This window comes from Pseudopipra pipra, chromosome W (assembly GCF_036250125.1).
Source record: "Pseudopipra pipra isolate bDixPip1 chromosome W, bDixPip1.hap1, whole genome shotgun sequence".
Classification (NCBI taxonomy): domain Eukaryota; kingdom Metazoa; phylum Chordata; class Aves; order Passeriformes; family Pipridae; genus Pseudopipra; species Pseudopipra pipra.
Genome location: NC_087580.1, coordinates 27,511,372 through 27,536,808, shown reverse-complemented (window position 1 = coordinate 27,536,808; position 25,437 = coordinate 27,511,372). Strand labels below are relative to the sequence as shown.

The following is a 25,437-nucleotide window of genomic DNA, read 5'->3' as shown; positions in this document are numbered from 1 at the left end:
AGGGAGGTGGTGGAGTCTCTGGAAGTGTTCAGGTGTGTGGTGGGTTGACCTTGGCTGGACACCAGGTGCCCTCCCAGCCGCTCTATCACTCCCCTTCCCAACAGGACAGGGGAGAGAGTAAGGTGGGAAAAAAAACAATTGGTGGGTTGAGATAAGGCAGTTTATTTAAAGCAAAAGACAGCAGGGTTTGTTCTCTGCTTCCCATGAGCAGCCATGGTCGGCCACTCCCAAGGAGCAGGGCTTGGGTCCGCGGGACGGTTCCTCAGCAGGCAGCCATCAGACAATGAATGCCCCCCTCCTGCTCCCTGCCTCAGCTTTTAGAGCTGAGCTGACCTCCCATGGTCTGCAATGTCCCTTGGGTCAGTTGGGCTCAGCTGGCCTACTTGGGTCCCCTGCCAGGCTCTTGCCCTCAGCTAAGGAAGGAATGTCCCAGGGTTGGTGCTGTGCTCAGCAGTGGCCAAAACACTGGGGTGTTCTCAACCCCCTTCCAGCTGCCAATGCCAAGCCCAGCCCTGGGAGGGCTGCTGTGGGGAACTGAACTGCAGCTCAGCCAGACCCAACCCAAATATCTATGGCACATATTCTATAGAATCCATCCTTAGGTGTTGTGTGAGAGATCTGTAAGATATTACAACTAATAAGCAATAATAAGGCAAGTGTCCTCCTTAGGGACACCCTCCCCCCAAAACTACTCGCTGGGTTTGTTCCCTGGGGGTCTCTGCAGCAGCAAGCACAGCCCCACACTGACTGCTCTGGGCTGTGCAGGCATTTGTGGTTCTGCCTGTCTCACACACACCCCCAACCTTGGGATGGATCTAGATGTGACTGGATGTGATGTCACAGGGGAACTGTGATATCATGGGGAGGTGTGATGTCACAGGGACGATGTGATGTCACAGGGGAGGATGTGATATCACAGGAGAGGTGCGATGTCATATGATGGATGTGAAGTCATAGAGATGTGATGTCACAGAAAGGATGTGACATCATATGATGGATGTGACATCATAGGGATGATGTGACATCATAGGGAGGATGTGATGTCACAGGAAGGATGTGATGTCACAGGGAGGATTTGATGTCACAGGGAGGATTTGATGTCAGAGGGGAGTTGTGATATCAAAGGAGAGGTGTGATGTCATATGATGGTTGTGACGTCATTGGGGAGATGTGATGTCATAATGGAGGTGTGATGTCAGAGGGGAGCTGTGATGTCAAGGGGAAGATGTGATGTCATGGGGAGATGTGATGTCACATGAGAGCTGTGATGTCACAGGGGAGGATGTGATATCACAGGAGAGATGTGATGTCATGTGATGACTGTGACGTCATGAGGGAGATGTGATGACACAGGAAAGATGTGATGTCACAGGGGAGCTGTGATGTCGCAGGAGAGCTGCTTAAACCAACCATCATGCTATGAAGTTAGCAGTCTATTAGAAGATTGCAGTCATGATGCGAGCTGGGGCCTATGGGGGGACTAGACACTTTCTTTGCTTTTCAGCACAGGGCCCTTCTTCCATGAGGCCCAGCACCCCATGCACTGTTATTTATAATCTTGTGTGCACTCGTAAACTAAGAGGTTTCCTTCATATGTTGCAGTAGTTAGAGAGGAGAGAGAGAGATTCAAAACAATCCTTGCCACTTGCTGTAAAACCACTGGGACAAAACATATATAAACAACACCCATCTCCATGAAAGACAATAAAACATAATATCAATAACTATAGTATTGCCTGGTAATCTGACAGCACTATTCAAATCACTATTCAAAGCACTATTCAAAGCAGGTGGATTCTACACCCCACCCCCAGCCACGAGAAACTGGTAATTTAAACTTTTTTGAGTTCGGCCAGAGGAGGTTTAAGCCTCCCACTCGGTTCCTAGGCAACAAACTATCTCTATTGTGTGAGCTACTAACACCTTATCTCTTTCTCTGCTAAGGCAAAGGCCAAGTTTTGCAAGAGGGCTTTTTATCCTTTTTATCAAAACCCTGTTTGTTTGTGGTTTTTTCTGAATACAAAGTTTTGGCAGAAGGTTTTTATAGGGGTACAATACAATCAAGAAGGCATTTCACTAAAACTTTTGTACAAAGCCTCATTTCCCGGAAAAACTCCCTAAAACTGTCTGCATACTAGTTTGCAGGTAAACGCAATTCTTTGGTTTTAAGTTATCTCCAGGTGATTAAAAGGACTAAAGAGAGAGATTTTGCTTTCTTTTCTCAACCACTTACATGCTTGGTTTCTGCGGGGCAAATCCCCGGTTTCTCACTAATTTCCAAATGGCAGGAGTTAAAGATGGAAACGAGAACTATGGAAAGGTGTGTACTTGTTTGTTTTAAATACTTATTCCCCAAGAGTAACAGAAAAGGGAAAGAAGACTCTTTTGTTTCTCTTTCTGACTGCAGCCTCTCCTGCCCTTCTTACTCACTCTCCCCCCCCTTCCCCGCGGGGCGGGGAGGAAGAGGGAAAAGGCTGGAGCTACTTTTCGTTTCTTTTCTTGCTGCCGCAGTCCCCGCCGAGCTCGCCGTCGCTCTGCTGTTCCCCGGGCCGCCCCGCACGCCGTGGAGCTCCTGGGGACCCCCGCACAAGTCTGGCCGGCTCTGCAGAAGCAGCTCCCGGCGCTGCCGCCCGCTCCGCCGCCGCCTCTGTCGCTGGGGTCCCTCTGCCGCTCCGCCGCCTCCTGCCCTGGCTGCCGGCGCTGCCTTCCCCCGGCACGCCGGGCTCAGGCAGCACTTTGAATAACCCTAAAGTGAATTTCTATGCTCTTGTGTTCACCTGAGACGCTCTAACGGGAGGAGAGTCTCCCGGACTCTCATCTCTGGGGTTTAACAGTGACTAACAAACTTATGGTCGCTTCTCCACACACACACAGCCCCCAACACACACACACGCCAGCACGGTACCGTCAGCAACACTGTGAGCTCACGGCGACATTGGACACACCACGCAATTAACAGGAGAGTTAACAGAGAGACGGGAAGGCAGTTCTCTAGCCTGCCTCTCCTGTCAGCGAGAAGTGGCACTTTTCCGGGGTTGCTCTGTTCTTGTTTCCCTCTGGGGCTGCTCCGTTCCTGGTTTTTCGTGCATTGCTGCTGCCGGGCTGTCCTCTCGCCGGCTCCCGGGCACTCCGGCCCTACCCGTGCGGCGCTGCCAGCTCTGCTCCGCCACGCCCTTAGGATTCTCCAGCAGCCGGAGTGGATCTCTGGTGTTCGTCTGCACCACAACTCCGCGCGGGGTGGCAGCGGCCACGATTGGAACTCGCACTGTTCGATCGGTGCAGTGCACGCTGGGCAGCGATGTGCTACCCCTTCCAGCAGGGCGACTGCATGGCCGAAAAGTCTCCTATCAGCGGCGAGGAGGGGTGACCTTTCTCCTTTTACTGTCTCTGAGGGTGATTTGCTGGGTTTTTCTTTATTTTCTGGCTTGAAGGGTGGTGATTTTTTAGAAGGATGATCTTTTGAAGTTTTAAAGACAGTTCGCCACAGTTTCAGGATGCTGGCAGCCTGCTTAAGAGACTCAGTGGCTGCATTAAAAAGCACTCTCCCTGCAGAGTCCCAAATGTCTGTACCAAATGCTGGCTGAGCATCTACCCCATTTCTTTTACACCAACTATATAAGGTGCAGAGCACACATTTCTGATATCTCACACCGTGCTTCTCTAGTATCTCTGTTAGCACTATGCCAGCAGATTCCTCCTCCACGGATATCTGTGCTTCCATTATTTATTCCCCAATGGCTCACCTTCTTTCCAGGTGTCTGTAGGTCTTGACTTACTTTTCGGCTCTAAGGTCTGCCAACAAATGCTACATTGGGGTTCCATCGTCACTGCTCTGAGGTCCACAGTCACTGCTCTCAGGTCCGTGGTGATAAATCCCCTCCCTACCGCTCTAAGGTCTGCGACAAATCTTCTGCAATAAATGTTCTCTATCACCACTCTAAGGTCTGCAGTCTTTCCAAGGAATTCTCCTTGCAGTAAATCTTCTGCACAATAAATCGCATCAGGGTTCACCAATGGACGACAGCCAAGAATACACTCAGATAGCAGGGAAAGGCACACAGCTACTTTATTGCTCTCAAATGTTTCTTTTATACTCTTTGTATACTATCATGCTACAACATAATTGGTTAAAAGTCTCAAACATAAAACACTGTAGGTACTTTCATTGGTAACACAGAAGACACTGTGCATACTTTCATTGGTGACACAGAAGACACTGTACATACTTTCATTGGTAACACAGAAGACACTGTACATACTTTCATCAGTGACACTACACACATTTGGATTGGTGACCTTTGGTCTCGGCTGCATTACGTTTGTTCTGTCTGGCATTGCAGTAAATATTTCCTTAGAGTTGTTTACATTCCTCTGCAACTTTAGAGCTGCAACTGCTCAAATTCAAGGCCTACCATCCAGTCGTTTCCCACAGGGAGGTGTGATGTCATAGGGGAGATGTGATGTCACAGGGACAATGTGATGTCACAGGAGGACATGTCGTCACATGATATCACGGAGATGTTGTCATATGATATCACAGGAGAGGTGTGATATCATATGATAGATGTGACACCATAGGGCAGATGTGATGTCACAGGGGAGCTGTGATGTAGCTCTGCAGAGCCCTGACAGTGCCACTGCAATCCCAAGCTGCATTGCCCGGGGCAACCCTCAGCACAGCCAAGGCCACAACCCTTCCTGAAAGGTGTCCCTTGTGGGCAGGGCCAGGGGGACAAACCCCTCCATCTGTCCCTGCACATGTTGTGTCCAATTCTCATCCCCCACTTAGGGACAAAGTCAGGTTACATTGGGTGTTTAGCTTTGCATTTTCTTCACTCTTTTGTGCTTCCAACACACACCCCCCAGTCTGGGCAGAGTCTGGCCCTCCAAAGAACACAAGACCTGACTATTTGTGGCTCCTGCTGCAGTGGCTGGAACTTGGGCCACAATCTGTGCCAGGAGCAGAGAGGTCCCTCCCCACAGAAACTTCTTGGCAATGGAGTTCTTAAGAAAACAGGACAGGCTGTGGGGATCACTTGCAGGGCACAGACAGGGTCGTGTCTTGACCAGCCTCCTGTTTAACAGGACAGGCTTTTTCATCCTCTTTGCTCTCTGTTTTCTCATGCTTCTTTCTCCAGTGACCATTGTGATCCTCCCCTTGCTTTGGTTCTTTCCTAGATATCCCAGGACAAGTCTTGCCCAGTCCCCAAATCCCTTTCTGGCTGCCCATCATTAGTCTCAGACCGCAAGGCCAAATCCCCCATCCTCAGCTAAAGGGTCACCCTGAGAGGTTCTGCCATTGACCCACTTGCTTAAAGTTTCATACAGATACCTTGGAACTTCCTTTGAAACCTTGGAACTTCCTTGGAATTAATTTGTTACCTTTTGGGCTTAGAATGGCTTCTTCAAAAACATGGTAATTCATGTCCTGAACATGGAAATACTTTGGAGAAGGAATTTGGGATATTAGACTCAAAGAATCCCAGAATGGTTTGGCTTGGAAGGGATATAAAAGCTCATGTGGTCCAAACTCCTGCACATAGACAGCAACATCTTCACTAATCTAGGCTGCTCAAAGTTCCTGACCTTGGACAAATCCAAGGGATGGGATGGGACATCCTCTTCTCTGGGAACCTGTTGCAGTTCTTGTCAGACCCATTGGCAAATATTTCCTCCTATTATCCAATAGAAAGCTCCCCTATTCCAGTTTAAACCCATTGCCCCATATTCTGCCAATACTGGCCTTGGTAAAACATATGACTGTGACTATCTTAGACTATGAGCACAATGTTTTCATCTGCAAACACCTTGGAGAGTGCTCAGGGATGTCCCTACAAAAAGTTTGTCCCCATCTTTCTTAGAAGCCTCTGTGGTTGTGCATCCTCCCCCCATTCTCCTCAGGCCTGGTTGATGATCTCAGGAGCTCCTGACAAGCCTTGACCAAACCAGCTGAGCAATGAAGAGCCCCTGGACTGTGCCAGGGGTGTGGGAAGTGTCCCTGGACTGGACCAGGTGCTCCTGGATGATACAGGTGGGAACAATCCAGAGTGGATCAGCTGGGGAACACAGGATAATCAGTCATCCCATGAAAGCCTTGGAACATTCTCTACCTGAACTGTAGAGCAAAATGGAAGAGTCTGGATGCAATTCCCAAATAGTTTGGAAACTCCAGTCATTCCTGACACCAGGATGGAAATTCAGCAGATAACTAAAGCCAGTCACCTTGTGAGCCCACAGCCAGCGGGGCTGAGGGAGGCCCTGGCAGCTCCCCAGCACCTCCCTCTCACTGGGACACCTCTGGCAGCCTCTCCCAGCTCGGGAACCCTCCAGTTTGTGACACTCCAAAGACCCTCACTGATGCCCAGGACAATTCTGATCCCCCTCAACAAACACTCCTCCAGCTGTGACCCTGGTCTGTTGGCAAACACAAAGGGATTGGTGGCAGTCTTTCCATGACAACAAGGAGAATTTGGGAGAGGGACCTTCACACACCCAGCTATTGATGTGTCCACACATCTCTGCCTGGGTGTGGGTGTGAATTGACTGTGGTGGGAATGTTGTTATTGGGAATCTGTAATTCAGTCACTGTTAAAATTGTAGCAAATGCTATTGATTCACTTGATAACTGTCAAACTGGTCAATAATTAAATGCTAGTAATCTCTTTTGCCCCCTTATATTTGTGTCCAAATCCTTTGCATCATGACCTCTTGCATCCCAAGGCTCTGTGTAAATCATTCTCTTTCATCAAAAAATATATTTTTCATGACTTCCACTTTAAAATCTTCCTCCTTAGCTAAACTACATAACAACTCTAATTAGTTGTTGATGTCTTGAAGACAATTAAAGAAAGAAAAATAGTTTGTTTTTCAATGTTTTAATGGGTCCCACAGTGTGTTTGGAGTTGCATCAGCTGTCAGTCCAAGATGGGCCATGTCAGAACTGGTGAGGCTGGGGGGTGAGGGGCAAGGTTGATCATACATGGTCAGTGTGCATCTCCTGAGGAGACACTCAGCATCAAGATCACTTGGAGAACACCTCTATCACCTCTTCTCAGAACTACAAAATATCCATAATTGAATTAAAACAAAAAAAGTACAAATTTGAAGACTTGTTTTGAAATTGCCTTGAAGACAATTAAAGGAAGACAAAGAGATCCTGAGGGATTTCTGCATTTTAATGAGCCCCACAGTGTTTTTGCAGCCCAGCTCATGATCCTGAGGTACTGAGAGAAGATTGAAGCAGCTGCTGAAGAAGTCAGAAGCCAAACTGCAAGTGCCTTGAAGCATTGCTGGGCCCCACTGAGGGCAGGCACTGCCAAAGCCTCCCCAGGGACTCCTTGGAGCAGCTCCTTGGAGGCCAGGAGTGCAGGCAGACAAAGGCTCTGGGCAGGCCCCTGCAATGCTGAGCAAAGCCTGCCTTGGTTTTGTGGAGCACAAAGGCCAAGGCCTGAGCCCCAGGCCCTGGCCCAGCAGATCCTGTCCCTCCCGGCTGGCTCAGGGCTCTTTGGGGGCACTGGGATGGGAGGGGGAGGAACAACAAAGGCCAAAACTGGGCAACCCCTGCCAGGCTCCTGAGGGAGGGGCGAGGCAGAAACCAAGGGCAGAACCTGCCAGGCAAGTTGGTTGTGGTGGCCTGAGTGGCAGAGGCAGCTGCCAGAGGCAAGGGGACAAAGGCCTGGGTGCCTTTGGGCCTTGCAGCCCTGCCAGAGCCCTTGGCCATCTCTCCTGCAGGCTGTCCTGCCCTGGCCCTGCTGCTGCTCTGGCCTTGCAGGCTGCACACACCCCTCCTGCTTTCCCACCCCCTCCCAGCAGCATTTCTAGACCCTCCCTGATGTCTCTGCACCAGCTCTGGCTGTTGCCATGTGCAGTTGGTTTTATTAACTTGGATCCTGAGCCCCTGTGCCACAGGACATCCCTCCCAGAGCCCAGGCCCTTCTCCTGGGGGTCACTGCAGAGCTGAGCAGATCCAGGTCACCTCCCATTCCTCTGCCAACCCCCTGGGCCTGCTCTGGGCCCTGCAGGTCCTTGCCCTGCTCCCAAGGGCTGTGGGGGTGCTGAATGGTCAGGGCTTGGGGTTTAGAGCTCAGAGTTGGGATTAGGCAGAACTTTGGGAGGTTTGTTGTTCTGCTGGCAGTGTCTGGTTCATGATTAGGGGAAGAGCTTCTTGGGCTGGGTCAGGATTAAAGCTTTGCTTTTCATACTGGTAATAGAGGTTTGGGAATGGAGTGGGCACTGGAGTGCAAATAAGAGTCTGGAGTTTGGGCTTTTTCTGGCTTGGAATTAGGGCAGTGGATTCCTTTCCATGGGAGGGGGAGCACTTTTAGGTAGTGTTGGGGCTTCAGGTTACAAAGAGAGTAAAGGCCTACCAGGAGTGTTTGCACAGTCAGTGTTTCAGCACCCTCAGCATTACCTGAACCTGGTTTTACCTCATCAAAATCCTTCCTCTCTGTTGATCAAGCCCCTCTTTCCTTCCCCAGTTTTCCTTCCCTTTTGTCCCAGTTCCTCCCAACCTCCTCAGAACTTTCATCAGGATGGGCTCAGCTTTGTGATAACACGGTGCAACCTCCTGGAATCAAGGAGCCACTGTGAAACTGCAGAACCTCATGGAATTATGGGACCATTGTGACATTGGGAAAACCCTTGGAATCAAGAGGCCACTGAGACGCTCCAGGGTCCCATGGAGCCAAAGGAACCCAGGGACAGTGGGCAACCTCCTGAAATAAAGGGGCCATTGTGACACTGCAGAAATCCATGAAATCAGGAGGCCATTGTGGCACTGCAGGGCCTCCTGGAAACAAAGAAACCCTGGGCCACAGTGGAATTTCATGGAATCAAGAGGCCACTGTGACACTGAGGAATCTCATGGACTCAAGGGGCCGATGTGACACTGCAGGGCCTCATGGAACCAAAGGAACCTTGAGACATTTCAGAGCCTCCTGGAACCAAGGGCCCACTGTGCCTCCCCAGAACTCCATGGAATCAAGCAGAGCCGCTGCCTCCCCCCCGCCACCGCACGGACCGGAGTCGCCGGCTCTGCCCCGCTTGGACACCTCTGGAGTCAGCGTGTTCTTGGGCAGCACAACTTAGGTCAGAGAATTTCCCAGATTTTGCTTTGCCCCCTCTTTTCCCCAGGGACAGGGCAGCCTCTTCCCATGGCCCCTCTGCTCACACAGGGTGTCCTGCTCTTCTCCTGGCACATCCCATCTCCCCACAGAGCCTTTCCCCAGGGGAACACGTCTGTGCTGGCCTGAGCAGCCCTTCCTGCACCCCCTGCCCGTGCTCCCCACAGCCCCCAAGCTGGGGGGGCTGCTCTGCAGAGCACGTGGGCTGTGGGGCCCGGGGCCATGGGGGACTCTGTTGGGCTGTGCTGCTCCAGCTGGGAGGCAGAGCCAGCTGATGGTGCTCCCTGCCACTGACCACCTCCCACAGACACTCCTGTGTGGCCATGGAGGGGGCTCAGAGGGGCCCTGCCTTGTTCCAGAGATGGGACATCCTTTGGGGGATGCTCTTGATCGACCTGTTGAAGTTCACTGAGGGCAAGAGAAGTCACTGGCAAGAGTTTTCCCTGTACCTACTGTGTCCCCTGGGCTTGCAGAGCTCTGTTTGTCCCTTCACAGCAAGATTTAGTACTTGATCTCTGGGTGACTCCACCCTGGGCAGGATTCTGCTCCAGGGCTCCATTCCCTGCTGACTGGATGGGACAGGCTGTCCCTGCAGATCCTCTGTGCTCTCCTGCACTTCCTGAGTTCCTACAGACAAGTCCTCACCTGCCATCAGAGCCCTCACAAGCTGCAGAGCCCCAGGCAGGTGACTTGGAGATCATTTGTCACCTCCATTGGCCATTGGCCACCAGCACACAACATCTGAACCAGCCCTCAGTCCCTGCAGTCCCAGTGGGTCCCTGACTTCACTGCACTGTCTCCATGGACAAACAAGCAAAGCAACAAGACTTCTGAGACTCTATTCCTTGGACTTCTTCTCGATACCAGTGTTGGGAAAAGACCTCAGCCTTCAGAAAGTGCCTGGAGGGGAACCCCTTTGCTGCTGGAACTGCTGTTATGGAGCCCAGCCCTGTCCCAGCAGTGCCCAGGGCCTGTCCCTGCCTGTGCTCACAGGCCTGACCCCCAGCAGGACAGTGACTGAGCTGCCAGAGCACTCAGGCCTTGGGCACGGACAGGAAAGGAGAGGGTGGGAGTGCAAAGAGAGCAGCTCTGAACAGACCCAGTGCTGGTGCTCCCTGGCAGTGCTGGGACTCTTTTCCCCTCCACATCTGCAAACATGGAAATGCCCTCCAGCTTCAGGGGAGGTGTTGGAGGAAGAATCTGGAAAAAAGAATTTATGTCCTTGCTTATACTCAGAGATTGTGATTCCTCATGTAAAAACTAACACTGGGAGGATGTTTGACAAATACCTTGCTGCACAAACTTTTGTTTTGTTTAAATGCACACAAAGCATGATTTCTGATTTCTATATTTTGTGGGTGAAAAAACAGAGGTAGAGAGTGAATTATATGGGATGAAGAATAAAATTTCAGTGTTAATGACAGGAATAGAGGGAAAAGACAGGGAAGCCCTCCACCCCAAACACTATCAAAAGCTTTAGAAGGCAGGCTGAGCCCCAAATGTGTTACACAATGAATGTTCTGCAGAAGAAAAGAGGCAGTTTATTGCTTCTTAAAAAAACATCCTGTCATCATTTTCCTTATGGCATCCTTGAGCTCCTGGTTCCTGAGGCTGTAGATGAAGGGGTTCAGTGCTGGAGGCACCACCATGTACAGAACTGACACCACCAGGTCCGGAGATGGGGAGGAGATGGAGGGGGGCTTGAGGTTGGAAAATGCTGTAGCGCTGACAAACAGGGAGACCACGGCCAGGTGAGGGAGGCACATGGAAAAGGCTTTGTGCCGTCCCTGCTGAGAGGGGATCCTCAATACAACCCTGAAGATCTGCACATAGGAGAAAACAATGAAAACAAAACAGCCAAGTCCTAAAGAGATAGTAAAAAACGTAAGTCCAATTTCCCTGAGGTAGCCTGAGTGTGAGCAGGAGAGCTTGAGGACGTGTGGGATTTCACAGAAAAACTGTCCCAGGGCATTGCCCTGGCACAGGGGCAGGGAAAATATATTGACTGTGTGCAGCAGAGCAGTGAGAAACCCAGCGGCCCAGGCAGCTGCTGCCATGTGGGCACAAGCTCTGCTGCCCAGGAGGGTCCCGTAGTGCAGGGGTTTGCAGATGGCAACGTAGCGGTCGTAGCACATGATGGTGAGGAGGCAAAACTCTGCTGAAATGAAAAAGGCAAGGAAAAAGAGCTGTGTAGCACATCCTGTGTAGGAGATGGTTGTGGTGTCCCAGAGGGAATTGTGCATGGCTTTGGGGACAGTGGTGCAGATGCAGCCCAGGTCTGTGAGGGAGAGGTTGAGCAGGAAGAAGCCCATGGGGGTGTGCAGGTGGTGGTCACAGGCTACGGCGCTGAGGATGAGGCCGTTGGCCAGGAGGGCAGCCAGGGAGATGGCCAGGAAGAGCCAGAAGTGCAGGAGCTGCAGCTCCCGCCTGTCTGCCAATGCCAGGAGGAGGAACTGGGGCATGGAGCTGCTGTTGGCCATTTGCTGCTTCCCAGCACAGGGACACTGTTCAGAAACATGAAAGGACAGGGAGAAGTTAAGACAGGCTCCTCTAAGCAACGCCACTTTATTTCTCATAGAAATCCCCTGAACTGAAGCGCTTTTCCTTTCCCTTGTTTGTGCTGGCTGAGGGTGCTGTGAGGAACAGGAGCTCTGCCCATGTGCTGCCAAGGGCTCAGTTTTCCCCTTCTCCAGTGGGGACACGGAGCTGCTCTGCCACAGCATCAAACACTCCCAAGGGATGTCAGGCATCATCCACCTTTAAGGGAAAAGTTCAGTCTCCACTCTCAAGACGTGGAAGGGCTTAGCATGTCCCTTAAATAATGTTGTCTGTGTTTATTATTTTTGATGGTTGCATCTGGTACCTGTTCTTGTCAGTAGTACAAATCATAATTTTTATGATGCCAAATGTAACAAGACTTTAAATAGGAGAGGACAAACAGCTCAGCTCTCCGTACCTTAGTGCAGAGCCAGGAGAGCTGCACTGTCCCTCCGTCTGTTCCCATCTGCCCTGTGCTTTCCCTCGTCCTACCTGAACATAACTTCACATGCAAATTAATTTTTAATAAACACAAATACCTACAGTCTGATGAGTGCAGGGCAGCACTGTTTAAAAGGGCAGCTTTGTTAAATCTTCTCTGTTCCAGCCCAGCAATGCAGCGTTGCCCAGGGGAATCTCTGGCTGTGCAGGCTCTGATGGCAACGTCAGAACAACTCTGAGGAGACTGGAAAAGTGACCCAGAGCTACATGTAAGGCAGAGGTGTGGTGATTTCTGATGCTGCCTGGTCTTATCTCCTCTAAGAGAAATAGATTTGGAGTTTCAGTGCCTCCTCCTGAACTGTGAGATTAATTTTTAGGACCAATTTCCCACCCAGAAAAAAACATGTTTGAAGATGGAAAGAACAGGATCCTTCACTTTCAGGTATCCCATGACTGACTGTGCTTTCTTAAAACTCCTTTGAGAAATGTTCTGTAATGACCTGGAGCTGTGAGCAGCCCTCACAACCTGCAACCTACTCTAAACAGGTGAAGAGCCCTTCCCTGCCCTCCCAGGGGTTGCTCCTTGCCCACAGCCCTTCTGCCCCAGCCCTGGGAGCAGCTCCCCGGGCTGGCTGAGAGCTGCCCCTGGCAGGCAGCAGAGTCCCTGCCCAGCACAGCGCCCTGGGCTACAGGACCCTGCTCTGCCCCACAGCCCTGGGCACCCCTGACTGCACCCCCGGCTTCACAGCTCTTTCAAAGTGCCCCAAAACAGCCCCTGCTCACCCATCCCATCAGCTGGGGCTGGGCCAGCTTTAGGAGATGCCTCCAGGAGCTGCCCCTGCACTGCCCTGCAGCCACAGACTCACCATGTGCAGCCCTGCCAAGATTCCTCCTGCAGGGAGCTCTCAGCCCTCCTGCCAGTGCTGAGCCCCTTGAAGCTCTGTCTGTGCCCTGCTGGTGTCCCTGAGCTGCCCTGGCAGTGCCCTCAGCCCTGCTGGGCTGTGCAGAGCAGCTGCTCACCAGCAGAGCTGTCTCTTTGAAGCTCTTCTTGCTTGCCAGGAGCTCCCTGTGTGCCAGGAGCCCGGCCCAGCTCATCAGCACAGCAACAGCCCCAGGCATTTCATGACCCTCAGGGGACATTGAGGTTGTTTACATGAGACTCAGTCCCTGAGAGGAAGTTCAAACAACTTTTGAAGAAGTCAAAATGAGATTGAAACACTGAAGTTTCTCCTGGTGCTAATGAGTCTCACTGAGGGTCAAAACTGAGAACTTGTCCCCAGATTCCAGTTAGAGCAAAAAACTGCAGACAGTGATGACAAGGATGGACAAGCAAGGGAAAGGTGGCTCTGTTGCTGAGGAAACCTGGATGTGTTTCATTAACCTGAAGGGGAAAGCCCTGACCCCCAGCCCCTGGGAAGGCAGATCCTGTCCCTGCCTCATTCCTCAGGGCTCTTCCTGGGGCACTGGGATGTGGGATGTGCAATGCCAAGGGCAGGACCATGGGGTGGCACCTGCCAGGCTGCTGAGCAGGGACAAGGAGGCCCTGAGGCCCCAGGGCTGCAAGGGCCACTCCCCTCCTCCTGGCATCAGGGCCACAGACAGCAGCCCTGGCCAAAGGCCTGCAGAAGGTGGCTCTGTCAGGGCCTTTCAGCTTCTCCCCTTCCCTGTCTCCTCTCCAGCCCAGGCTGTCCTACGGTGTCCATGCCCTGCCCCTTTCCCTGCAGGCTGTCGTCATCCCCCCGGCTGCCCCACCTGGCTGGCACCTTCCTGCACTGACATCTCTGCGTCCTCCCTGGCTCTTCCTGCACACACAAAGCCTTGGGCTCATCCAGACTCTTTCTGGGTGACGTGTTCCAGCACAGTATTTTCCATGGAGTGAAATTCCTTTTTCCTCATGTGTACCAGGGGGAATTTATGCTTATACTTTTGGTCTGTGTTTGACCCTGCCACCTGTGAAAGCTTTGCTCTTTCCCTGCCAAGTTATGGGAAAACAAGCATTGATAAGCGGGAAAGTTGTCCTTGAAGAGAGCTTTTTGTATAAACCGTTTTAATTGGTTTGTGATTGGTTACTTTTCCGTCAAGGGCATTTGGAGGAGAAAGTGATGATGAAGTGAGGAAGGCTCGACCTCAGACTCAATTAAGATAGACCCCCAAAACACTCTGCGCATGCCTGTGTGGATTTCCGAAGTTCTCACGTGTGCACAGAAGAGATGCACTGACATAACCGGGAGGTGAGACTGAGGGCATCTGGTGGGGTGGTGCTGGCCACACCTGGGAGGTTGTGGTCTCTCAATTAATTGTTTAAAAAGCAGATAGTGCTTCCTTGGCGAGAGCTAGTTTACTTCAAGGACAACGTTACCTTTTGGCACTTGCCAGCTTGTTAACTTACTGACTCTCCGAGGATGCTGCTTCTGCTATGGGTAATTATAGGTATGCTAGGTTGGCAACAGCTGGGTAACTGGGGAGATCGTGCTGGGGGCTTATTCCTCTCCTCGTTCCTCCCTTTTGGGTTTGTTCATTTTCTTGGCCACCTTTTTGTAATAAATACTGTTTTTTTCTGTTGAACTAGCAGCGGTGTCCGTTTTTCGTGTCTGTATATCTCAGACCTTTTCCCTGATAAAGTAACCCCTCCTCGATACACTCATGTCTACTTGGGACCTCCCCAGCTGCACTTGGCATTAATTCTTTCTTTCTCATGCTCTTTTCTGCTCTGACAAAAGGATCCACCATCTCTAAATCCACCCTTCAAGCCCTCTGAGGGCTGTCCTGTGCTGTCCTCAGTCTCCACACCATTGAGGCCACAGCTCCTTAGCCCCTCTCTGGTGCTCATGTGCTTGAGACCTTTAAACCCCATCTTGGGAGATCTCTGGACACTCACTAATGTTTTTACAGATGAAAATATCGTGCTCACAGTCTAAGTAAATCACAGTTGCCATGACAACCAGCATGCATTCCCATTGCTATGGTCAGTTACCATGGCAAATAGAATACATTCCCATTGCCACAGCCAGTTACCATGGCAACCGTAATACATTGTCATTGCTATGGTTGGTTACCATGGCAACAATAATACATTCCCATTGCTACAGTCAATTACTGTGGCAAACAGAATACTTCCCACTGCTACGGTCAGTTACCATGGTAACCATAATGCTTCCCACTGGTACAGTCAGTTACCATGGCAACCAGCATCCATTCCAATTGCTATGGTTAGTGACCATGGCAAACATCACACATTCCCATTGCTACAGTTGGTTGCCATGGCAACCATCATACATTCCTGTCACTACAGTCGGTGACCATGGCAACCATCACACATTCCCATTGCTATGGTGAGTTACCATGGCAACCATCATACAGTCGCATTGATACGGTCAGTTACCATGGCAACCACCATACATCCCCACTGCTGTGGTCAGTTACCATGGCAAACAGCATATATTCTCATTGCCACGGTCAGTTACCACAGCAACTACCATACATTTCCATTGCTAAGGTCAGTTACCATGGCAACCATCACACATTTCCATTGCTACAGTCGGTTACCGTGGCAACAATCATGCATTCCCACTGCTATGGTTGGTTACCATGGCAACCAGCATACAGTCTCATTGCCAAGGTCAGTTACCATGGCAACCATCATACATTCCCTTTTCTACGGTCAGTTACCATGGTAACCATCAGGCATTCCTGTTGCTACGATCAGTTACCATGGCAACCATCATACATTACAATTGCCACGGTTGTTACCCTGGCAACCATCATACATTCCCATCATTGCAGTTGGTTAGCATGGCAACCAGCATACATTCCCATTGCTACAGTCGGTTACCATGGTAACCATCATACTTCCCACTGGTACAGTCGATTACCAATGGCAAACCACCAGACATTCCCATTTCTACGGTCACTTACCATGGCAACCATCATACTTCCCAGAGGTATAGTCAGTTACCAATGGCAACCAGCATATATTCCCGTTGCTACAGTTAGTTACCATGGTGTCGTGGTTTGAATCTTGTTTTCCCCCAGAGGCTGAGAAAAGTGGTAGACCCCAAGGGGTGGAAACCCCTGGAAGTTTTGAAATTCTACCCAATGGGCGCTCCTGCAGAAATGTAAAGATATCACAACCAGACCGGAAGAGAAGAGTTGTAGTTTTGGTTGTTGAGGAGAGGTGGCCATGTTGTAGAGCCACGAGGAAGGGGCTCTAAGCCCCTTGGGCCCTCTGGGGCCTCCCAGCCCCTGGCTGGGGGCTGCAGGGACCTGGAACAGCATAAAGCTGGGCTAGGTGCCTGTAGTTATGCTGGGAGATGTTTTCTCCATGGGTGCAGAACAGCAGCCGGGACTGACCAGAGAAACGGTGGCAGAGAGCCAGAAATAAGAACCTGAACTGCAAGAGCAGCAGGAACAACATGCAGCACCGCAGAGAAGACTCCTGGAAAGGGAGGAGAAAGAGAGCCAGTAGCTGAGAGACAGAGTTTGGGGTAAGACTGTACCAGATCCCCCAAAACTCCCTTGGAGACCCTCTTGGAGAAGAGGGACATGGACTCCTATTTTAGAGGAGCCTTGGAGTACAGCAGCACCGGAGAGAGAGAGGAGCTGAGAAGCTCAGAGACGTCCCGGAGCTGGACCAGGACGGCCAGATGGAATGCAGGGGGAGTTGACCTTGGCTCCCCCCCTTGCACTGCTGCCACGGTGGCAGCCTGAGAGACAGGGCACAGAGGCCCTGCAAGAAGGAGCTGAGTCTCCTGCAAGAGATACCAGACAGTCATGAAGACCCCCCTGTGTCTTCGTGATATGACGTGGTGATACGACCTTGTCTGGGGTTACGAAGCCCACGGAAGACCCCTCGGTTGGAGGCGATGGGGCCGAGAGAGAGACTTGGATATCTCCCTCGTTGAGTGCTGGCAGAAAGCCAGCTATCAGCTGCTGCATGTGGAGAAGACAGACAGACTGCTGCCTCAGAAGATGCTGCTGCTCAGAGACTGGAAGGGATCTGTCCTTCTTTCCCTCCTGGACTTTTATTTGGAGGGGAGAAGAGATCTGGTCCATTGTAAATACTATATGTCGGTAGAGATAGTTATGATCGTGTGTATAATGTGATGTTATATTTATTTGTACAGTCATTGTAATATATTCCCTTCCCCCACTTTGAGTCTGGTGTGTTTTGTCTGGAAAAACCCATCTCACATTGGGTTGAGATGTGGGAGGGGGGATGGAGTTAGGGAATTGGATTTTGGGGCTATCTCAAACCATGACAGAGGGAAAGTGAGGGAAAATGGGAGAGTGAGGGGAAAATAGAGGATAATGGGGGGAAATGAGGGAAAATAGGAGATAATGCGGAAATGGGAATAATGGGGAAAATAGGAGATAATGAGGAAAAATGGGGGGGAATGGGGGAAATAAGGGGAAATAGGGGATAATGGAGGAAATGGGGGAAAATGGGGGGAAAATGGGGGAAATGAGGGAAAACAGGGTAATGGGGAAAATGGGGGATAATGAGGGAAAATGGGGAAAATAGAGGATGAAGAAGGAAAATGGGGGATAATAGGGGAAAAATAGGGGGTCACTACAAGACCCCCCTTCCCATCAGACTCTGAGGCATCTCTGCTCTCACCTGCCTCCCCTTGCTGATTAATTAACCACTCGTTAATTACTAACAAGTAATTAACCCCCCAAAACCCACAGAACCCGTCCGGCAGTGCAGCAGCTTTATTTTGGGGGGGGTCAGCATGGCCTTGTGTCACCAGAGCAGAGCATCGGGGGGGCCAAGCAGAGCCAGGGGATCCCAAACCCCTTCCCGGGGGGTCCCACCCCCCTTTTTCGGGGGGTCCCTCAGGGCTTTTCCAGCTGGGAGTCGCCGGGGAGGGTCCCCACGTCCTGGTAGGTGGGTTGGACCCCCCGGGAAATGTCCTCGTACATTGAACACTCGTCCAGGTTCAGCCCCTGAAAGCAGGGAAAGGGGGGGATTCGGGTTGGTTTGGGTGGGTTTAGGGGCTGATAGACCCCTCCGAGCATGATTTTGGGGCATGGAGGCCCCCGGAACGTCACCTCGTAGAGGTTTTCCTCCTCGCATGTGGTTTTTTCGGGGTGCAGCAGCTGCTCGTTGGCCCAGCGCTTCTGTGGGGGGGGAACAGGGGGCATGGGGGTGTTTGGAGTGGCCAGGGGGGCTTTGGGAGCACCAGGGGGGATTTAGGGGTGGCCGGGGGGGGAGGAAGGGAGCACAAGGGGTTTTTGGGGTGGCCAGGGGGGGTTTTGGGGGCACTAGTCAGGATTTAGGGGTGGCCGGGGGGGGGGGGTGGGTGGGAGCACCAAGGGGGAATTAAGGGTGATGGGGAAAACTAGGGGTGGCCGGGGGGGGTTGGGGTGGCCAGGGAGGTTTTTGGGGGCACCAGGGGGATTTAGGGGTGGCCGGGAGGAGTTGGGTGTCTCTGGGGAGGACTGGGGGGATTTGGGGATGGCAGGAGGAGATTGGGGAGAACTGGGGGGGAACTGGGGAGAACTGGGAGGTACGGGGGGTTTGAAGGGGTTTTGGGGCATCCGGAGGGGAATTGGGGGTACCAGGGTGGGTTGGGGGTGTCGAGGGGGATTGGGGTTACCCAGGGGGGGATTTAGGGGGACCTGGGGGGCAATTGGTGTCCCCAGGGTCTCAATTAATGTCCCCAGTGTCTCAATTGGTGTCCCCAGTGTCCCAATTGGTGTCCCCAGTGTCCCATTTATGGGTCCCAATGTCCCACCTGGTGTCCCCAGTGTCCCAGTTGGTGTCCCCAATGTCCCACCTGGTGTCCCCAGTGTCCCAGTTGGTGTCCCCAATGTCCCAGTTGGTGTCCCCAGTGTCCCAATTGGTGTCCCCAGCATCCCAGTTGGTTTCCCCAATGTCCCAATTAGGTGTCCCCAGTGTCCCAATTGGCGTCCCCAGTGTCCCATTTAGGGGTCCCAAAGTTCCAGTTGGTGTCCCCAGTGTCCCAACTGGGGGTCCCAGTGACAGAACTGGGGGTCTCAGTGTCCCAGTTGGTGTCCCCCTGTCCCAGTTGTCCCAGTGTCCCAGTTGGGTGTCCCAGTGTCCCAGTTGGTGTCCCAGTGTCCCAGTTGGTGTCCCCCTGTCCCAGTGTCCCAGTTGGTGTCCCCCTGTCCCAGTTGGTGTCCCAGTGTCCCAGTTGGTGTCCCCCTGTCCCAGTGTCCCAGTTGGTGTCCCAGTTGGTGTCCCAGTGTCCCAGTTGGTGTCCCAGTGTCCCAGTTGGTGTCCCCCTGTCCCAGTGTCCCAGTTGGTGTCCCCCTGTCCCAGTTGGTGTCCCAGTGTCCCAGTGTCCCAGTTGGTGTCCCCCTGTCCCAGTGTCCCAGTTGGTGTCCCAGTTGGTGTCCCAGTGTCCCAGTTGGTGTCCCAGTGTCCCAGTTGGTGTCCCCCTGTCCCAGTGTCCCAGTTGGTGTCCCCCTGTCCCAGTGTCCCAGTTGGTGTCCCCCTGTCCCAGTGTCCCAGTTGGTGTCCCAGTGTCCCAGTTGGTGTCCCCCTGTCCCAGCTGTCCCAGTTTGTCCCAGTGTCCCACCCTGAGCAGCAGCAGCAGCCCCGGCCCGGCCGAGCAGAGCAGCAGCAGCACCCCCTGCGCCGTCAGGATCCGGTTCTTGGTGCTCTCCCTCAGCGCCAGGAACGGGGCGGGAACCGGCTCTGCGGGAACGGGACTGGGTAACTGGGAGGGACTGGGGTATACTGGGAGGGACTGGGGTATACTGGGAGGGAGTGCAGGGCACTGGGTTATACTGGGAGGGCCTGGGCTATACTGGGAGGGCACTGGGTTATACTGGGAGGGACTGGAGGGCACTGGGTTGTACTGGGAGGGCACTGGGTTATACTGGGGGGGAGTGGAGGGCACTGGGTTATACTGGGAGGGACTGGGTTATACTGGAAGGGCACTGGGAGGGACTCAAGGGGGATACTGGGAGTGACTGGAACGGACTGGAGTAGGACTGGGGGCACTGGGAGGGTATCAAAGGGGATACTGGGAATAACTGGGATGGACTGGGGGGCACTGCAGGGCACTGGGATGGACTGGGGGGGCTCGTGGTAGCACTGGGTTATACTGGGAGGGGACTGGGATGGACTGGGTTATACTGGGAGGGGACTAGGATGGACTGGGAAAGACCAGTGACTCAGATGAGACCCCCCAGCCCCCCCTGACTCCTCCCCGAGACCCCCTGGACCCTCCCGAGGGTGCCGCAGGGCTGGGGGGCACTGGGATACCCTTGGAGGGGACTGTGACAGACTGGGTTATACTGGGATGGACTGGGGGCACTGGGCTATACTGGCACCACGCTGGGGGCACTGGGAGGGACCAGGTGACTAAAATGAGCCCCCCCCAGCCCCCCCTGACACCTCCCCGAGACCCCCTGGACCCTCCCGAAGGTGCCGCAGGGCTGGGGGGCACTGGGATACCCTTGGAGGGGACTGGGATGGACTGGGTTAAACTGGGAGGGACTGGGCTATGCTGGTACCATGCTGGGGGCACCGGGAGGGGCCGAGTGACCTGGCTGAGACCCCCCCGCGCCCCCCACTCACCGAGGACCCTGACGAAGGTGCCGCAGCTCTGGGCCGTCTCCCCCCCGGACTCCACGCGGCAGAAGAAGAGCCCGGAGTCGTTGTGGGACAGTTTGGGGAAGGTCAGGGTGGAGCTTCCCCCCCCTTCCTGCACCACCCGGTCCATCCGGCGGCCCCCCCGGGTGGCCACCACCTCCTGGGGCCAGGGGCAGCTCTGGGGGACCTCCCCGAGCCCGGGGGGACACGCCTGGAGCCAGGTCAGGGCGGTGTCGGGGGGGCCTCGGAAGTGGCACTCGAGGGTCAGGGGGGTCCCCACGGGCCCCTCGCGGGAGGGGGGCCCCCCCCACACCTGGAGCCACCCCCGGGGCGGGGCCGGGGAGCAGGAGGGGCTCGGGGGGCTCCCGGTGGTCACGATCACAGGGGTCGGCGTCTGGGGGGGCTCCGGGGGGGGAGGCAGGGAGGGGGTCGGGCACGAGGCGCAGCCTTCGGGGGGGGGTCTGGGAGCACTGGGAGCCTGTGGGGACAGAGGGGGGTTATGGGGGGTCCCCCGGAGCTCCCCAACCCCCACGGAGGGCGACTGACCCCGGGGGGGTCACTGAGGGTCCCTGTCCCTGCTGGAGGGGGGTCTTTGAGAGTTCCCAGAACAGTCAGGGGTCATTGGGGGACCCCCGGGATCTCTGAAGGTCCCCCAGACCCATCGGAGGGTCATTGGGGCCCCCCAGCCCCTCTCAGTTCCCCCCCTCCCCCCTCCCAGTTTCGGTTCCCTGTCCCAGTTTGGGAACAGGAAATACTGGGGGGGGGGTAGGCAGGGACATTTTGACACAGGTGTGGGGGACAAAACCCGATGCTGAGACCCCCTGAGACCCCCCCAGACCCAAACCCTGAGACCCCCAGACCCAAATGGAGACCTTGGGATCCCTGAGACCCCCAGAACCAAATCCTGAGCCCCCCAGACCCAAACCCTGAGACCCCCTGACCCAAACTGAGACCCCCAGACCCAAATTGAGACCCCCAAGACCCAAACTGAGACCCCCAGACCCAAACCCTGAGACCCCTGAGACTCCCAGACCCAAAGCCTGAGATCCCCAGACCCAAATCCTGAGCCCCCCTGACCCAAACTGAGACACCCAAACCCAAACTAAGACCCCCAGAACCAAGGCTCCCAGACCCAAACTGAGGCCTTGGGACCCCTGAGACCCCCAGACCCAAAGCCTGAGACCCCCTGACCCAAACTGAAACCCCAGAGACTCCTCAGACCCAAATTGAGACCCCCCCAGACCAAAACTGAGACCCCCAGACCCAAATCCTACCTGCGAGGAGCAGGATGAGGATGAGCAGGGGTCTTGTGACCCCCCAGTTTGGGAGAGGCCTCCGATTTTGGGGAGCCCCCTCCATCCCCCCACTGTCCCCGCCGAGGCCCCAAAAACAGGAGATGCAGCCCAGTGACCCGGGAGGCCGCGCCCACCCAAAATTTCCCCGGGGGGAAGGGCTGGGGGCCACGCCCATCCATCCCCCAGACCTGCTGCCTCAAAATCCCCCCAGGACTTCTGAGGGGGGGAATTTCGGGGGTCTCAGGGGACTCAGTTTGGGTCTTGGGGTCCTCCCATGTCCCCCCTGTCCTTCTTCCCTCCTGCCCCAGGCCCCGAGCTGAGGACGGAGAGCCCGGAGGACTAATCCCCCCGGCAGACCCTGGTGGGAGAGGCCGTTTTGAAGGGCTCCAGGAAGGCAGTGGGGAGGAAAAGGGCCGGAGATCCCCCCGCAGGAGGGGCTCCAAAGCCATCCCAGGGTGCTCTGAGGGGGGAAGAGCCAGCCTGTGACGGGAAGGCAGCCGGAGATTCAACAATTGCTTTAGTGTAGAGCACTGTCCTGTCTTATCCTGTACTCCTGGTAGTTTTAGTGTTTCTATTGTGCAGTAAATAATTCTGATGAAGATCTTTTGTCTGATCATTTGTAACCCTAAATAATTCATTTCTATCAAGAGATCTGATTTGCCATCTTTAAAACCTGGGGGACAAAGGTGGTTCAGTCACACCTCTGTAATTCCTCTAAACTGAAACTGTTGGCATAATCCAAGGCTGAGGTTGGATCCAGCAGCCCCCAGCACCCCACAGTAAATTGGGAGCTCAGGGGGGCCACCCCCCTTTGCCAACCCTCCCTATGCCCAAAGACCCCCATGGGACTGTCAGACCTGCCAGACCACCAGCCCTTTTCCACCCTTCTCCCTGTTCCTCCCACTTTCCCATTGTCCCCTCCATCCCCAGCCCCCTCATGCTCAGTTTGGGGGTCCCACTCTCCCCTTTCCCCACTCTTCTGACTTCTCCCACCCATTTCCCATCATCTCCCAAACCTCAGAGCCCTCCCCCCCTCCACTTTTGGGGGGTCCCTCTGCCCTCCCACTCACTTTGGTGTCCCACCACCCCTTTATCCCCTCTGCCCCCCCTTTTCCCACTGTCTGCACCCTTCCCACCCACCCCCCTCACCCGAGAGCTCCTCACCTGCAGCCGGGGGGGCTCCCAGCACCACCAGTGCCCAGAGAAGTCCCCCCAGAAAAGGGGTTGGGTGGGGTCCTGAATGGGCTCTGAGTATGTTTGGGGGTCCTTGAGGGGCTGTGGGGAGGTTTTGGGGGGTCCCAGCACCTTTTAGGGTGAGTTGGGTGCTTTACTGAGGGGCAGGTGCCCTCTCAAAGCCCCCCCAGAGCAGACTGACACAGGGGGAACACAGGGGGGTCCCCATTTCTGATCCATACTGGGGCCGATTCTGCCCCCCAAACTCAGCTCCACCCCAAACCCCTCCCCCACTGTCTCCCATAACCAGGACTGGGGAGAACTGGGAAGGTTTACTGGGATCACTGGAAGCAGCTGGGTGGTGTCAGAATAAAAGCAGGGGAGGGAGGGACACAGGACACCCCAAAATCCTCGCAGGGATGGGGGGGGGGGGGTCCAGCCACCAGCTCAGGAGCTCTGTGGGGAGAGAAAAGGGGGTGACACCACAGTGGGGGCCTCATGGCACAGAAACAACAGAGGGACATTGTGGAACCTCGTGGAATCAACAGGACATTACAGAATCACAGACTCAAAGAATACGCCAAGGTGGAAGGGACTCACCAGGATCACCAAGTCCAGCACTTAGCCCTGCCCAGGACCATTCCCAAGAGTCACACCCTGGGTCTGAGAGTATCATCCAAATGCTGTTGGAGCCCTGGCAGCCTTGGTGCTGTGCCCACTGCCCTGGGGAGCCTGTTCAGTACCCTCAGTCCTGTCCCTGGTCCCCCCAGGGCAGAGCTCAGTCCCTGCCCCTCCTCTGCCCCTCCCCAGGAAGCTGGACCTGCAGTGAGGTCTCCCCTCAGCCTCCTCTTCTCCAGCTGAACACACCAAGTGCCCTCAGTGTCCCCATCCCAGGGCAGAATCCGGCACTTCCCGCTGTTGAACTTCTCATGGTTGGTGATTCCCAGCCCTTGGATCTCTCCAGGTCTCTCTGCAGGGCCTCTCTGCCCTCAGGGGACTCAACAGCTCCTTCCAGTTTGGGGTCATCTGCAAACTTACTTAGTGTTGCTTCCAGTGCTGCATCCAAGTCATTGATGGAGATGTTGGAGAGCACAGGGCCCAGGTGGAGCCCTGTGGAACCCCACCAGTGACCCCCATCTGATGTCACCCCAGTCACTGTCACCCTCCGTGCCCGACCCAGGAGCCAATTGCTCACCCAGCACAGGATGTGTTTATCCAGCTCTGGGCTGGACAGTTTGTCCAGAAGGATCCTGGAGAGACAGGACTGAAAGTTTTACTGAAATCCAGAAAGATCACATCAACTGGCCTCCCTTGACCAGCCAGGTGGGTCATCTTGTCATAGAAGGAAATCAGATTTGATAGGCAGGACTTTCCACTCCTGAAGCCCTGCTGGCTGTGTTGTCTTTCAGGTGTTTTTCAACCTCTCCCAGAATAATCTTCTCCATAACTTTACCAGGCACTGAAGCGAGACTGACAGGCCTGTAGTTTCTGAGGTCCTCCTTCTCGCCCTTCTTGAAAACTGGGACAACGTTCAGCAGCTTCCAGTCAGCCGGGACCTCTCCAGATTCCCAAGACCACTCAAAAATCATCGAGAGAGGTTTTCTGATGATATCAGCAGCTCTTTGGGGATTCTGGGATGAATCCCATCAGGCCCCAGAGATTTGTAGGGATCCAGGTGGAGCAGCAGATCCCACACAACATCAGGGATAGCTGGGAGTTGATCATTCTTGCAGTCATGGTCCTGCAACTCAGGGCTCTGAGACCCCCTTGGTCCATCATCTGTGTTGAAGACAGAGGCAAAGAAAGCGTGAAACACCTTTGCCTTGTCCTTGTCCCTGTGTGGGAGGTGACCATCCTCATCCTGGAATGGGTCAATGATAATTCTATACTTCCTATTGCCATTATTATATTTGAAAAGACCCTTTTTATTGTCCCTCACATTTCTGGCAGCTTCAACTCCAGCTGAGCTTTGGCCACACAGATTTTCTCCCTACAGTGATGAGCAGCATCTCTGAATTCTTCCCAAATCACTTGACCTTGCTTCCACTGGGCACACGTCTTCCTTTTTTGCCTCATTTCCAAGTCACAATGATCTGTTTATTCCATGAGGCCTTGCAGTGTCCCAGTGGCCCCTTTGGGTCCACAAGCCACTGCAGTGTCACAATGGCCCCTTGATTTCATGATGTTCCACAGTGTCCCAGGGTTCCTCTGGCTCCAGGAGGCCCTGATGTGTCACAATGGACCCACTGTTCCATGAGATTCCCCAGTGTCCCTGTGTCTCTTTGGTTCCACGAGGCCCTGG

The 25,437-nt window shown here is 53.9% G+C and overlaps 1 protein-coding gene across 1 annotated transcript; it reads right to left on the bottom strand.

Annotated features, from left to right (window-relative positions):
* Positions 1 to 17,367: 17,367 nt before the first annotated feature.
* On the bottom strand, positions 17,368 to 24,724 carry LOC135404940 (B-cell antigen receptor complex-associated protein alpha chain-like). The gene is made up of 6 exons (XM_064639671.1): positions 24,611 to 24,724; positions 21,942 to 22,178; positions 20,653 to 21,145; positions 19,646 to 19,764; positions 18,153 to 18,221; positions 17,368 to 18,047 (listed from the first exon to the last, which is right to left on the bottom strand). The coding sequence occupies exons 1-6, from the start codon at positions 24,722 to 24,724 to the stop codon at positions 17,937 to 17,939; spliced, it is 1,143 nt and encodes a 380-aa protein (XP_064495741.1). The 3' UTR covers positions 17,368 to 17,936.
* Between the last annotated feature and the right edge of the window lie 713 nt (positions 24,725 to 25,437).